Source organism: Ahaetulla prasina, chromosome 5 (genome assembly GCF_028640845.1).
Source record: "Ahaetulla prasina isolate Xishuangbanna chromosome 5, ASM2864084v1, whole genome shotgun sequence".
In the NCBI taxonomy this organism is placed as follows: Eukaryota; Metazoa; Chordata; class Lepidosauria; order Squamata; family Colubridae; genus Ahaetulla; species Ahaetulla prasina.
In genome coordinates, this window is record NC_080543.1 from 93,281,410 (window position 1) to 93,298,447 (window position 17,038).

At 33.9% G+C, this 17,038-nt stretch overlaps 1 protein-coding gene across 5 annotated transcripts in view; it reads right to left on the reverse strand.

Annotated features, from left to right (window-relative positions):
• Positions 1-2,606: 2,606 nt before the first annotated feature.
• Positions 2,607-17,038, reverse strand: part of NIPA1 (NIPA magnesium transporter 1) — a 36,359-nt gene continuing 21,927 nt past the window's right edge. For all 5 annotated transcript variants that reach the window (XM_058184940.1, XM_058184941.1, XM_058184939.1 and 2 more), the window contains 3 exons: positions 16,187-16,277; positions 14,513-14,673; positions 2,607-12,730 (listed from right to left, as the gene is read on the reverse strand). In XM_058184940.1, coding sequence (XP_058040923.1) covers positions 12,219-12,730; positions 14,513-14,673; positions 16,187-16,277 — 764 coding nt within the window. In that variant the 3' untranslated portion in view covers positions 2,607-12,218. The remainder of the gene's footprint in view (positions 12,731-14,512; positions 14,674-16,186; positions 16,278-17,038) is intronic.

A 17,038-nucleotide genomic window follows, 5' to 3' on the forward strand; every position in this document is an offset into this window, starting at 1 on the left:
TGTGCTGTGGAAAACATGAAATTAAGTTAACTTGAGTAAAAAATGATTCAAACACACTGTGTTTTGTGTTTGCTCCCCAACTGTTGATGTCAAAGTTATTGCATTGTAAAATTGTCTGGAGGTATGCCAGTTGGCTGAAACAGCCAAGCCACAACTAGAGCTGCTTGTTTAGCCTAATGGGAAAGGAGTAATGATATCATATAGCTTTGCCAATGCATTCCTGTTCCAAAGGTTCATATTAAATACTTCCTGAAGAAAATAGGCAGAGTTCCATTAACTCCAAAATGGTGACCCAGATAGTGTGGTTGTGTGTTAACAAAAGTGTTTTGTGAAATAGGGACTCTTAGAGGGTTTCCCCCCCCAGTTAAGACTGGGGGGAGAATAGGTATGTTGCTCTTATGTGGGGTTTAAGGTGCTTATTTGTGGAAAAAAATAGCAATTCTAAATTCAGTCACCCAAAATTGAAGAAAAAATAAGACACCTGATAATTCTGCTTGGTGAACTCCATTGGGTATCTGCTGATTTCCAGATATAATTCAAGGTGCTGGTTATCACCTTTAAAACTCATAGCATCAGTTATTTGAAGGACCACCCATCTTCCTGAGTACAATTTTTAACTTACTTCATCTGTGTGTGGTTGGCCAATTGCACAGTGGCAGATAGGACAGCACTTCAGAGGGTTAACGTCATTGCCCAGAGGATCATTGGTTGCCCCCTCCCCTCTTTGGAAGAGCTTCATAGCTCCTGCTGCCTTACAAAAGTTCAAAACATTCTTAAAAGATCCATCTCATCCTGGGCACCCTTTTTTTGAACTATTACCATCTGGCAGATGGTACAGGATAGTAAAAACAAGGACAAATAGCTAAACAACAAGGCTAAATAATAATAATATTTAGCAATAGCTAAATAACAAGGACAAGAAGCTAAAAAACAGCTTCTATCCCAGGGCAGTAACTATACTGAATTCTACTATATAGTGCAATACTAATGCAATATCAGGTTTTCAATTCAATCGAATGTGAAGGATGTGTGTTTGTGTTTTATTTTTATAGTTATAATGTACACCAAAGATGGCATTTAATTTCGTTGTATGAGGTGACAATCAGCTGTGCTACGCGATCGTTAGAACCTTTTTTTCATTTTTTAAAGCATTTTTTTACTACCTATTCCACCGAACTGGTAGTAAAAAATGCTTTAAAAAGTAAAAAAAAAGTTCCGATGATTGCGCAGCACAGCTGTGATTGTCGGAACCCTTTTTTTTAACTTTTTAAAGCATTTTTTTTACTACTGGTTCACCTGAACTGGTAATTTTTATCACTACCGGTTCACCCGAACTGGAGCAAACCAGTAGCATTTCATCCATGATTGAAACCAAGTATTATATTTTGGATTTTTAAAGTGTTTACCTTATATATTTTTATTCTTATGTTTACACCACAGTCAAGGGTCTATGGGTGTAGTGATATGATAACATATAACATATAAGGTAACTGGAAGTATTCAACTCACTGTATCATTTAGAGTTGGTTTCCTTATATTCCTTTTAAAATAGCTTCTATTGGTAGTATCATTTTTGCATTTCTTAATTTAATTAGAAATAATTCAGCTAACCATTTCAAGAACTCTGAAATGGAGTATTAAAGGTTTGTGTATTTACTACAATACCTATAATTTTGTTCCTTTCTTGGGTGGGCAGAGAGACACAAAAAGGGAAACTCAACTGTTTCTATGATTCACATTTCAACTGCTTTGGCATTTATTGATCTTTCTGCAAAAAAAAAAAAAATGGAAGGAGAGTTGAGATCTCACTCTATTTACATTTACAGTGAAGAAATGCACAGTTTTTTCAAAGTATTGAAATGGAGATAAAATTTTATCTATATAGCGTGGCAGACTCTCATAGAATATGCAGCAATCAGATAATAGCTCTCTGTATATTTGTGCACAAGCGAGATCAATTGCCATTCACTTGAATTTCCAGAAATACAGGTAGTCCTTTACTTACAACAGTTCATTTAGTGACCATTCAAAATTATAATGGCATTGAAAAAAGTGACTTATGACCATTTTTCACACTTATAACCTTTGCAGCATCCCCATGGTCACGTGAATTACATTTGGATGATTGACAACTGACTCACATTTATAATAGTTGCAGTGTCCCAGAGTCATGTTGATCTCCTTTTGCAACCTTTTGACAAGCAAATTCAATGGGGAAACCAGATTCACTTAACAACCATATTACTAATTTAAGAACTGCAGTGATTTGCTTAACAAATGAGGCGAGGAAAGTTGTAAGATGGAACAAACTCACTTAACAAATTTCTCACTTAACATAAATTTTGGGCTCAATTGTGGTCATAAGTTGAGGACTATCTGTAGGTGTTCCACTTTTTGTCTTATGATTCAGAATGATACCTCAACCAAAATAAACCACTGAATTCTCTTCTTATAGATATTCCAAATTAACATGACATGTATTGTGCTGTTACAATGTTAAGTTCTATAAAGGAAGTAAACAAAGAAATGTTTGTTAGTTTCTATAGGATTCTTTAGGATTTTGCATTAGCCAAATAGGCTAAAATAAAAGTCAAATAGTAATTGAATTAGAAATGTCTTTTTTATTTTAAAACATTACAGATTAACAAATAAGATTGTCAGAAACCTTAATAAATAGCCTTTGCTAATTTGCTAGTTTAAGGAGCAAATACAACATTCCTATATCTATTTTTTTAAAGCAAAGCTAAAGTTACTGAGCATTTAACAAATCTATATACACATTATTTTGGAAGCTAATAAAATAGTCCTTTTTAAATTTGTTTCTTCTAACTCTATTGCAACAAATGGCATTTAAGCAGTAAGCCTAACACTCACATGTCTCCATCTATTCCACTGTTTATGTCCACATATTAATTTAAAGCATGTTATTTCATCACTACCTCATCCTCAACATTACACAACATGTAAAAGATGGATCAAATTAGTCTTCTAGTTATTGGACTTCACATAAAAACTGTTTTCCCAAAAGCAAATACATCTTTAAAACAGAAATTACCTTCTGCTGACATCTTTAGTTTTATAAACCTTTTAGAAGATGTGTACAAGTATAATAAATAGTTGATTGAAAATTCACACACTATACAAATACATGTACCCAGAAGCCAAGATTGGTCATAGTTTCCTGTTACAAATTGTGTGGAAAACATTGGTAAATTTTTAATAAGTGCTGCTAAAATAGCATTAAGCTAATGGTTAGGGAAATAACATGGGGTTGGCATGTCATTGTGTTAAATTTCCTACTTAGTGTTTCTGAAAAATATCCATAAGATTATTTTCCCCTAATAATTTATACAATGTTTAATTTGTACTCCAAAGCAGGGGTCTCCAACCTTGGTCACTTTAAGACTTGTGGACTTCAACTCCCAGAATTCCTCTGGGAGTTGAAGAGGAACTCTGGGAGTTGAAGTCCACAAGTCTTAAAGTGGCCAAGGTTGGAGACCTCTGCTCCAAAGGATTAAAATGCTCTTCTCAAGCAGGAATTTAAGCACTCCCAACCATAGTGAGAAATACAGATTATCAGCATATGTAAATTTGTCTTTCCAAACATCTCTGCCATATTTAAAGTCTGCTTTTAGAATATTAAAGTAGTCCATCCTTTTCCATTTTAATCTAGTCTTTTCATCTTTCATCTTTATTTCATTTTCAATAGAATTATATTCAGGATTAATCCAGGGCTTAATTATAACCAAGCAATGTCATATCCAGTGAAATCTCATTTTACCAAACTTTGTACCTGAACATTAGAGTACATGTACAGCTTAACAAATTTCTTCAATTTATTTTGTTTAATAATATCTCACAAGCAGCATACTTTTCATCAGTTTGCATTATTTATTCAATTGTTGCTGTGCTCCATTCTGATTCAATAGAAGTTCTTGAATAATTGGCAGCTACCCCAATTAATTCATAATAATTATGTTTCACTATATATGAAATCAAGCAATTTTTTCTTTCACATCCACATAATCAGCAACCAAGTTTTTGAAAGATATTTGGGGTAGTGAAAGGCTTAAGAGGCATTTTCAGAACAATTGTGCGTATGTTAATTTTCATTCTTGTCACAGAATTAACAGTTGAAGACTATTCCAGTGTATTTCATATTGCAGCCTGTATCTTGTTCAAGGGTCTGTCAATGGAGATGGTATAGACATCTTGCAAAATAAATAACTCTGGAGTAGCTCTAAATCAATAGAGCACTATTTACTAATGCCATTTCTTGAATCATTTCCAATGGAATATAAATGTGGTTTGTAGAAGATTGGAACTTGAGATGTAAAAGGAGTAAATGATAAAGACCATGAATTAATAAATGAAAGAGGGAAAAACATATGTTAAGGACTAATAGACCTGAATGAAGATAACCTGTCTTTGTGGAGTAAAGCTGATGCTTATATCATCATTACAGCAACTTAGCCACATATTATGATAGTAGCAAAAACTGCAGGGATTTCATTCTGATAAATTACTTTACTGCAGACAGATCAATCGTAATATGCCAAGTATAACTGTTCTTGGAACTGGAGGTTCTGCTTATTGTGACTCATGCTTTACATACCCTATTTGGATGATTGCAATTAGGTCTACATGGAGCTGCCCCAGAAGACTATTCAGCAACTTAAGCTAGTTCAGAATACAACTACTTGTATTCTGTTACGAGTGCCAAGGTTCTTTCAAATTATGCTCCTAGTTTGAGAGCTGCATTGGCTGCCACCTGGTTTCAAAGTGCAATTCGAAATGCTATTTGCAATGTAAAGAACTTAATGGCTCAGGACTTAGATATCTTCAGGACCACCTACTCCCAATAGCTTTTGTTCATCCAATAAGTTCAAGTAAAATAGGAAAAGGTTTCTTCTCTTAAGGACTATCATCTACAGAATTCAAAGAATTGATTTTTCTCTGTTGCAACTCCTAATTTGGAAAGGATTACCTCCTGAAGCTAGCCTTCATCGAAGTGATTTTTTACAAAAGTTGTAAAAACTTGGGAAGGGCAGCTGGTATGAAGCGGAGGCTTCCACTCTAGATTGTGTTTTTTGTCATTCCTTGATGGCCACCATTTTCTTCGTAATTTTATTAAGAGTTGTCCTTTTGTGATATTGCTATGTAATTTTTATCTTAAAGAAAGGGATGTATGATTCCTAGGATCCCTCTGCATGGAAGCTACATATAATAAATAATTCATAACAAAATAATCAAGCCAATGTTTAACTATTAAACATTTCACCCTGTCCTTTCAAATTAATGGGCCTTTTTCTGCTCTACCTTGAGCCTGGAATATACCCGCTCTGGGTTTATATGTTGTTTTATTTAGTTGGAGTAATGCAGGTTCTTGCCTCATCCATGGTAACTTAAACAATGCATACAGAGAAGTGAAGGTGTAAATCAAAAGTATTGAAAGTATTTGTCAAATACTTTCAGAAAGTATGAATTTGTCTCACAAATGTTATTGTGGATGTTAATGAAAGTATGAATCCCTTAGTTCATATCTGAAAGTTAATTGTTGAATGTGACAGAATACTATAGATAAAAGGCAACCATGCATAAAAATAACTCTGTTTACCAAGTGTTTAATTACTAAGGAATGAAATAGAAACTACATCACTTGATTATTTAATATTTTTTTGGAAGAATGGTTTGTAGTGAAGCTAGAATACATCAATGGGAATTAATATAAATGTACTTTTGTATGGAAATAGTCCAATGCTGTTGGCTGAGAACTTGAAAGATTTGCAGTGAATTTTAGATTGTGTGAAATAGTGACAAATATAGATATAAAAATACCCGTTTCCCCAATAATAAGACCTATCCCAAAAATAAGACCTTGCATGGTTTTTATGTGTGCCTAATATAAGCCCCCAAAATAAGCCCTAATTAAGAGCTTGTGCAGCTGTCTGGCCATACATTCTGTCTGGTTGCTCATGGTGCCACGGCCATGAGGCGGGGGAGTGCAGCTGCCCCATGTGCCCTGTACCGGCTTACCTCAGAGTACCCGCAGCCAGGCTATCCACACCTTGGCAACTGCCTCGTGGCAGTAGCATCAACAACCATGTGCAGTAGGAGCCCATGTGGCCACCCGCCCACTTGCAGCTGCAACGAAGCAGGAGGCTGAGTGATATGCTCATCCCATGGCCGTGAGGTGAGACTGGTATTAGGGTGTGTGTGGCCTGGCTGTGGGGGTTTTGAGGTAAGCCCATGCGGGGCATGTGGGGTAGCCCCACCCCCCTGCCTCACGGTGGTGGCACTGGCGACTGTATGCCTCCTGCCTCACTGCAAGCAAGAAGTGAGCCTCTAGTATATGGAAAAAAATTAGACCCCCTGAAAATAAGCCCTAGTGCTTATTTTGGAGCCCAAAAGAAAATAAGGCCCAGTCTTATTTTCAGGAAAACACAGGTATATCAAATAGTAATCAAAGTAGTCTGACAGCAAAAAAGAGGTGAATATTTATATATAAGTGGTGAAAACCTGAGTGATGAATTTAGATACATTGGTAGAAAATGTGAGAAATGGAAACATTTTTAGACTGCAAATGCTGGTAGAACAGTAGTACCGTAGACAACATTTTCTATTAAGAGGAGTATTTGTTGAAAGAGATAAATATGGTGGTATATAAAAGTTTGTTTCTGCCCACTTTGTCATATTGAAGTGAAAGTTTGATATATTAGGAAATAGATAAGTACAATAGAAATGTAAGAAGAATGTGTTAAAAAAGAAAAAAAAGTGGTCAAGAAAGGATGGGTGTTTAATCAAGATGGCTGAATCTCAAAAGAACTACTTTAAGATGATTAGGTTGTATAGTTAGAATGAACAAGGACTTACATAAAGGAAGAGTGAACGGGCTGAAAGGAAGAAAAGGATTGAGATGTTTTAGTTAGTTGAGCTGATGAAATTCTCAAAAAGAGAGGGAAGGGAAATTCAAAGAGCAAAAGTTAATGTATGAAACAATGTGTGAACATGATAAACACAGCATTTTCTATAAGGGTTGAAAGGTACAGACAAATATAATGGATGGTGCTGGTATAAAGTTCATATAACTCTGAGTTTTTTTCTCATTCTTTTAAATTTCTTTGGTTCACCATTCTGAATCTTATCCTGCAAGGAAATTAGCATAAATTTCTAGTCTTTATAAAGCTTCTTATGAATTCTGCAAAAATTTAGCACTTCCCCCAGTAAATTATGTTTCAATGAATTCCTAAGTAAACAAATTTAACTTTATAAAATTGTTTACAAGTGAACATAGGCTCTATATAGTAAAAAACATGGCACTTTTATGCATATTTTAATAGAAGAGTGAAAATTGATTTGAATAATCAATATATTCAGATTGGCAGAAAAAATGTTTATATCATGTACAGTTTATGCTAGTTTCTGGTCACTTCCGAATTCAATGAAATATGCAATTTGGCTATGGGAGCCAAAGTGTTTGTATAGAACTGTATCAGATGTTACATACATAGATTCTGGAACATGCTACTCAAGAGAATTAAAGTGTCTTTGGTAAATCATTATACTTTATAATGAAATGCTTTAAGATTGTACTTGATTGTAGTATAATGCTTTCCACACAGATCATTTAAAACATGTTAATAAACATGAGTTAGAATTTAAGTTTTAATTCTATCATCAACCTGCCTACAAATTATGATAATGCAGAAGTCTTTTGACTGCAGGGAATGTTCCTTTTTAGTTCTTTTGTTCTTTCTACCTTAACAATCAAATTTGTGTACTATTATATATAAGCCAGACTCACATTTCCCATAACAAGGCAAGCATGGTTTGCTCCTGATGAATGTGATCAATGTAGTCAGTGTATATGAATCAGGTAATATCCTAGCAAGGGTATTTCGAGGTTTAAGGAAGACCAACATTCAAGAGATGCCAGCACATTTATTGCCCAGTATGGCATACCATACCTAAAATTATAATAATTTAATCACTGCATCTTAAAAAAACAGCAAAATTTTAACAAAAAAAGATACATTAAAAAAATCAGGAAATGGAAGTAAGGTCCAGTGCTAACATCATTGTTACTGATGACTATTCTAGAGAATTAAAAGGGAAAAAAGAATGCTATTTGTTAAAATAAGTAGCAAAAATAAATATTTCTATATGTATCATCTAAAAAGTTAGAAGCTACAGATATAAGTTACATGGAATGCCAATATATACATTACAACTTCCTGGAATTTAGCTATAAGGCTGTCTCAACTTAAAAGGCATCAAAGTGAAAACCAAGATTCTAAACCACAAAATAATATGTATATCATCCTTATCAAAAAGTTTTCTCTATCAATAATGCCTTAGTGAAGAGTAATAGCAGCACAAAGAAATTTGGATGGCAAGGGCACATACCCACAGTTCACCATAGTTTATTGTATAAGCTATGATGACTAGTTCATGCAAATGAAGCTAAAGCCAAAGTAACTATATGCGGTTTAGTGCAATGTGTTACGGTGTCAATTGATTCTCAATTAATTGCTGCCATAGCTAGGGTTGGTGGCTGGTAGGTGTCATCTAGTAGTTTAATCGTTTTAGATCAAGATTTTTTAATAGTAACAGCTTGGTTTCTCTAAAACATTTTAACTTGTCAGAACAAGATTCTACTCTTTAATGTTATATACATATAAACCAAAACTATTTCTAAATTGTAACACTGCTTACAAATACATGTTTGCCCTGAAGCTTTTATTTAGAGGACAGTAACATCCTTCCTAACATTCCAAACAAATGTTAGTTATCCCAGCCAAGATGTCCTAGTAAATGTCTCAATCAATAAAGAACAGCTGAAAGATTTTAAATGTGTATACAATTTTAAATGTGTATTTCTTCACAGAGGGAAAAGTGGCATAAATAATAAGCTATAATTTGTGATGATTTCTAGAAAAGTCAAACCATGTACCTAAATATGTCAAAGAAAATAAAACTGAAATCACCCAAATTGAAAAGCTAGAATGTGACTGTCAAGCATATTTTGTTTAAAAAGTAACATTGGAAAATAGTTTTAAGTAATAATAGATTCTGAATATGAATACTGATTAAGGGCAGGAGCTAAAAGCTCATACCAACTTGTTAGACCAAAATGCTATAAACATTTAGAGTTTTCTTTGATATGCATGATACCTAGTGAATGGTTCGCAGCTCAAGCAAAATTCTCTTCAAGTAATTGGAGAGACTTAAACATTTTTATCTCCTCCATATTAACGTGTTTCTTCTAACCTCTCTGTACATGCCACACATTGCAGGAAGATTTTCATGACTTTTAGAAATAATGACTGCCTTGTAAGCTACCTAAAACCATTTGGGAGAAGATAAAATGGATATTTCCTAAATGAATAAATAAATAAATAAATAAATAAGCAAGCCAAACCAGTGTTTGCACATTAAAAGTTGATTAAAGGTTACTTTGGAAGTTATTTTTGACTGCCATTATGTTGAAGTTATAGCATGCATTTCCTCTATCCCATATATGTACAGGGTGAAAGAGATCTGTCCAGTTCAAACATGACTTGATGTCTAAATCAAATGGGGGGAAGAAGCCACTCTGTCTATGGACTCCTACCTTTAGGCTCTTTGCCCCATCTGACTATATGTGTGTGTTTTGTTTTAGAGGAAAGGTAGACTTCAGCATGATTTATTTCCAAAGAAATTTCTCTGAGTCCAATACATAGCCTCACAGGTATTCTCAGAAAATAAAAAACGGGTATGTGACTGTAGGCCAATGGTTTGTTCTGATGCATGTCTACCCATCCATAACAACCATAAAAGTCAACTTGAATAGTGGGAACAACACAATGTGGTAAACGGAATTAGTCCCTGTTGCTCTTTGTTAAACTGATGTTTTATGACCAGCTATATTCTGATGCACATTTTCCTTCCCATGGTGTCCATTACAGGAAATGAGAAGTCCCATTTTGGCTGCACCCATAATGCATTCTCAGATATTTAAGGTTCCAAGTGTTCAACTAGCTATTAGTTTTAATCTTTTTAAAATACATACTATATATACTATACATAAATACAGTCAAACCGTCTTTATCTCTAACATGCAAAAAGGCATGTCTGGTAAGCTATCTTATTTTGGAAAGTCATCTACAATTTGCAATTTTCAGAATTTAAAAGGAATCATAAGATTTCTACACTGATTACTTATATTGAGAAAAACAGCCATTCTGTACAACCTTGTGGCTGCACTGCAAACAACGTTATTGTCAGAAACTACTTGTGAAGATAAAGTATGCTTAAAAATGCTTGAAGGTGCAAATTGACACCAATGACATTAGTTGGAGTCTGTTCCTAATTTTGATGATGCCAAAACAATAAAATGTTTTACAACGTAATGACACAAGTGTCAATATTTTGTACTTGCATCATGACATCCCAAAGTATATAAGAGCAGAGTTTGTACTGGGCACATGATTTCTCATTCCTTCACAAATATTTCTGGGTCATATGCCTCCTGAGTTCAGAAGTTTCAAATGCAGTGATTTTAAAAAGTAATGCATGCTTAAAAGTTCAACAAAATGGCATACAGAATAATAAAACCTTATCTGGCAAAGTATTCATGTACCTATCTATATAGTATTTCTTTGACACCACATGAACCTGCTATTTCTATAACAGACTTCACTATTGTTAATTCAAGTCAGATTGAGAACCTGTAAACACAATTGAATCAAATCTAACAAATTACCTAGGAAAAAGACAACCCTTAGTTTCTGAATCAGAAAATGTTCTTTTAATTTAGCAGTTTTTTATACTGAGGTTTTTATACTTAGTACAACTTTAAAATGTGTGGACTTCAACTTCCAGAATTCTGGGAGTTGAAGTTCACACTTTTTAAGGTTGCCAAGATTGAGATACACTGGTATTGTGGAAACAGAACCCCCATTGCTTTTCTCTGTTCTTTTAAGTGAGTGACAACAATTTCCAGGGCCTGCTGAAGAATCACTTAGATATTCCCTGAACCGAACAACATTTTTCTTTCCTTTTACAAATTCCTTTATAATGCCTCTAAAATTGCCAGTTCAAAAGCTGACAAAAGATGCTACACAATAGTTTACTGGAATCCGTTAGAGAAAACTTTCTAGGGAACATAATTGAATACTACTATAATAGAATACTTTTGTTCTAAACAAACACCAGTTGGAAATGCATAGAAGTTACCCCATAATAATTCAAATATAGTATTAGTGTCTCTGCTTTGTTAGATTGATAAGCATTAGGACACCCAAATATTAGAGAACATGAACTGTCCCATGAAAGTGATCTTATTATAATAGAAAAGGCACTGAAGTAGTTTCCAGCTGTTTACAAACGATCTACCAAAAAAGGTAGAAAGTGGTTATGATCTAACACATTCCTCACATTGTTTTATATTAAGTAAAAGCTCCTGAATTAATGTAATATGTTGACATACATTAAGTGATTCATGTGAACAAGAGGCGTAGCTGTCAACTAAGTGCTGTATTTACTTAGATTTGTGAGCAACTTTGTGAGCTGGTATGAGAGAGAACATATGTTAAGATATAAACACACTGCCCCAGTTTTGGACATAATTATATCATCGGTCCAAATTACAAAGGTAGAGAAAGAACAAACCATATCAACACACAATCTGTAGCAACCGTTGTGGAATCTTCAAATACACCTGGAAAAATACTGAAATCTGAATCATAACTGTGAAGGTAAATAGAAAGAAAACCCAATCTAGTATTTGAAGTGCATCTACATTTTTAAAAAGGGCTGTTGATCACTCATGACACCTGCTCAGTTTTAAACACAAATGTTGACAGTTGATTCACACAGCCAGAAGATTTGGGGTAATCATTTGAAAAGATTCCTGGTTCTTCATAGACCAAAATAATTCAATCCTACACTACATAGATAATCTTTAAGGATAAAGAAATACATCAGCTTCTGTGGTGATGCAATTCTTGTCCTACTTGCTATGAGGTTTATAAAATCATTTGATACCATAAGATACAAAGCATGACAATAGTTCTAAGAAATTGAATTAAGAACACTAATTCATTTCACATATTCCAGCAAGGAATGAAAGGCGGTGTTATTTAAAGTTTAGAAATTAAAGGCTATCATTTCTGTGGCCTAAAAATTGAAGACACTATCATTCTCTGGATTACCCAATTCCCTTGAGCATTAAAAATTTAATCGGTCTTCATATTAGGCTTATTCAAATCACCAATATTGAAATTGAATTCTTTGAAGACTTGTATAAGAACAATTCCAATAGATACAGTGGTGAACCCACAAGCCATCCCCAAGAAGTCAACAACACCAACATTACTCCATTCTCTGAACAAAATGGCTGAGGCCAGCAAGACAAGAGTGGTGAATACTACATAATAGATGGCACCAAACACTGAGGAATCAAAACATTCTAGTGCCTTATTGATGTACCTAAACTGAATTATTATACTACACCCCAATACTGCTAACAGAACCAAACAGAGATACAATGCTCTTTGACTTGATGGATTATTGTGAAAGATATCTTGAGCAGCCAGTCCAATTCCTTTTGTACTAGGCACAGTGAAACTTCCTAACAATGAGCAAATACTGATGTAAACCATAATGTTAGTGGGTCCATGGGCTGGTGCAATCCAAAAGATAAGTAGAAGCAGCATGAGAAGCACAATACAGAGGTAACCCACGAATACTGAAAAACAAAGAGAATATAATAGCATAATTAAGCTCAACCAATGATATTTCTTGAAAACAATTCAATATACCCAAAATGCTAGAAATCACAATCCATACTGCACATTGTTTATATACTGACATTAACTCACACTGGTTTTATCTAGATAACTTTCCAAATTATATTCTGCAATAAACTTCATCATCAACCACCTAGTTGGGTTGTATAACTATTACTATTATCCTTCTTATCTTTCCTATTACTTATTTCCTTAGCTTCTTATGGCAATAACTTTGTTTGTATCTCATGATTTATTGTTGATTGCTTTTATTTAGTATCCTATTTTGATTCATGTTGATTATTTAGTATCCTATAAGTATCACTGAGTGTGTATGTTATAATTTATGATTATTGTATTTTATGATGATAATGTTTTTCACTTGTATGTACACATGCAAGCTTATGCACTAGAGACAAATTCCTTGTGTGTCCAATCAAGACTCTATCTATCTTAATGGTTTTTAGATTGCAATGCCCTTTATCTTTCAGCTGACATGTCAATATACACTAACATGTTTGGAAAGACTACATTTGGAAGTACTGTAAGGTTTTCTGCAAATGCTCATTCTTTTCTTAAGTTCTTGTTTTCCATCTCAAACCATGGTATGTAATCCTAAATTGTGCTCCTGCTTTTGATAGTCTGTTATTTAATTTATCATGGCAAATTATGCTTTTAATTCAGAAAAATGTTCTTTTGAAATGCATAATTATTTTTATATGTAACTTGAATACTGCAGAGCATATTTAAATTATCTTCCATGTTATTTATCATTGGCCAGTAAGTTATCAGTCATATTTAAGCAATGTAATTTTGTGATTTTAATCTTCTCCTTTATCTGGAAATTGTTTGAAACCATAAGACCATCATTTCATTTTTTAATTTCTTCAGGGAGACAAAACTATAGTCCATTATTATGAATAGTATTGTCATTTTATGATAATCACAACAGCTTATTAATCATGCCTACTCTTGGAAGCAGTCAGTGGTTTGCTCACCACTGAATCAACTATGTTGTGTATAGATCTTCCCCAATTTGGAGGTACAATTTCCAGAATTTCCAGCTATCATGGTCTTTGGCTAAGAATCTGGGGAGCTGTAATCCCAAACACAATTGGAAGAGGCCCATGATTGCTTCCTTTTCTGTATAAAGTACGCTGAAACAGTTACAAGAAAATACATTCTCCTTTATTTTATGAGTTCTAACAATAATTTTACATCCAAAATCATTATTTATTATTTTAATTTCCAGGCTTCCTCGGTTGAATTTATAAATTTATAGTATTTATTTGTAACCCCAAGTAATAAAACTGCTTAAATTCCATTGACTGAAATTATACAGAAGTTCAATTAATTTCAATCTTTATTATTTATTGAATTATATAAAAATCTTTACCAGACAGCTTATTTTAAGCTTAAGTAATTTTTTCTTCAAATTTTATTTTTGATTTTTATGTCATTCTTGCTTATACTGTAGCTAATGGAAAACTTGTAAGTTTAACTTATTTCCCAGTGGTAGTAAAAAAAAAAAAAGGTAGTTATGCTGTGGAGCAAATGAGTTTCATAATTAAAAATCAAAGAGGAGGAAAAAACCTGATACATTCCTTTGGCAACAAAAAGTTGTTCAGCAGGAAATACAAAGTATGCTAACATTATATGTTGGAACAACTTATGCTTCTTTTCATTTTTGTCTTGTGACTCAGATTTACTTGTCAACATGGTTAACCCAAAGAATTAAATACCTGGATTTGTAAGTTTTTCTTCAAGCTCAGCCTGAGTGGTGACACTTTCAGACTTTGGAGAATGAATGATGAGAACAACAGAACCTGCACAACTCAAGAGGCAGCCCAATTTGCCTAAAATGTTCAGTTTTTCTTTCAGTAGATAGGAAGCTAAAATGGACCTGAGAAAGAGAGAAATCAAAGAGAAAAATTGAATCAGGTGTTCTATGTTGTAAGGCACTCTCCACAAAGGAGACTTCCAAAAATCAAAGTGTCAACTATGTCAGGGGTCTCCAACCTTGGCAACTTTAATACTTGTGGACTTCAACTCCCAGAGTTCCTCAGCCAGCAAAGTCCACAAGTCTTAAAGTTGTCAAGGTTGGAGACCCCTGAACTATGTGATGGAAATCCTAGCCTTTTTTTCGTGATGCACATAAAGATAGATCATTTAGTTATGGCCGGTTTCTTCACAGTTTGATTACCCTTGTGGATGTCCCTGCTGAAGGTTAAGGAATTATTCAACAGACCTTGTTACTTTTCTTTGCTGGTTTAAACTAGTGTTCCTCAACTTTAGCAATTTTAAGATATGTGGACTTCAACTCCCAGAATTCCCCAGCTAGCTATGTGGGATATACTGTATTTCAACACTTGAGTTTGGTCTGGCAAGTGGGAATGCAAGATAGGAAAGGAGTGCTTCCCTGAGGCATTTTTTTTAATATATTTATTTTTGTCACAACAGTATACGTAAACATCAACATAAAACAACAACACATCATAAAAGAAAAGAACATATATATGAGCAAAAGTATGCATCAACTATATTAATTAGATATAATGAAAGGGAACAATACAAAAACTATTTTGTATCGATGAAAAATACTCTGGATCTCTCCTGTAAATTACATGTGGCATTTTTTAAAGTACCAGCTGCAAGATGCTGATACAGTACATGTTTTTTTAACAGTTTATGCAGCATCAGAGATGTAAAACCTTTTTTTAAAGACACCATCTGCCCTTGAGGGTCACTTCATGATTCTTTGGATAGAGAGAGGACAGTGCCATTTGTGGCAAAAATGTCCAAAAGGAATGTAATAAATGGACATTAACTTAAATTAACTTAAATTAAGAGAAAGGATAGCTATCTGAGGCAAAGTCCTAGAAATATCACTCTATCTTCTTTCTATAACTTGCTGGGGATTGAATCAGTTTTTAGTCTTGGATACAATTCCACAGCATGAAGTAACACCAAGAGAGCCAGTTAACTAACTGAAAAATTCAAAGGATGCATTTCATTTAGCCAGGATCTGAGAATCCAAGGACATTTTATTTGAGTAGTTGAGAGGTTTACACATTTTACATTTCAGTATTTGGGCATTAAACGTAAGACTTACGTTAAAATGGCTTTCTTTGAAAAATAAATAAATAAAGGCATCTGCACATTTCAGAGGACAAAAAGAAATCTAAAAAACAATTATTTTTCCTTAAAATAAGGATCAAAAGGGAAGAAAAGAGATAAAAAATCTAGGTTATTTTTAATGCAAATTACTAAGACAATGAAAAAAATAAAATACTTTTGGCACTACTAGTAAAAAAAAATTGCAAAAAAATTAACATACTTGTATAGAAGATAGGTAGTCAGATGAATAGTCTGATTTGAAGAAAGGGGAAAAAAGGCAGATTAGAAAAAATCCTTACCCGAATGGGACTCCAAGTGCTCCAAGTGGAGTCACCAGAACAGTAGGAACTGCAGTATAAGCTAAGAAATTCCCAATCTGGCCAAGCGCCACTGGGGGGGAAAAAAAACCCAAATATGTGAACAGAAAACAAAACAAAACATTTCATTATTTTTGGAACAACTGATTTAGACTGAAGGATTTCAGTGTTTTATTGCTTTATTACCTCACTGCTTGGCAGCTTTAACGTACGGTGTGTTTCTCTGGCTGCATTTTAATTAATTAGTATCATTGTCCTTTATATTCATGGGCAGGAAAACTAATAAATAGTGAGGAGGTATTTTTTTTTTACCCTTAAAGAAGTAACAAGAGCGATGGCACTGTCATTAAAGCCATAATCACTATATTTCTATATCTAAACCACAACACTATATTTACTCCCTCTTCAAAAAACCTTGACAATTGCTGAGTATAGCTGGCTAATGATCCATTAAATTTGGATCTTGAGACACTGCACTTTACATGTGAGCAGCATCAAAATTGATATCAGTAGAACAAGATGGAACTTTCTGGGCTATGAGTTCAGGCATGCAAAGAGCATGGATTTAGATATTTTGCACCAGTCTCATCATGATGCACATGACATACAGCATTTTATTCCTGCCATTTGTGCAGTGATGTCATAATGTATTGACATCATGTGCCATTCCGCAGATGCCAGTGGCTACTAGTTTCAATTTCCCACAAAATTGCATTGACTATTCTTAGACCTTACTAACTTGTTTACTTTGGATATATATTTCCATTTTATATTTTATAGTTATGGATGCAAATGTGATGCCTTCTCCTGGTAAATAATCCTAACACTAGCAGT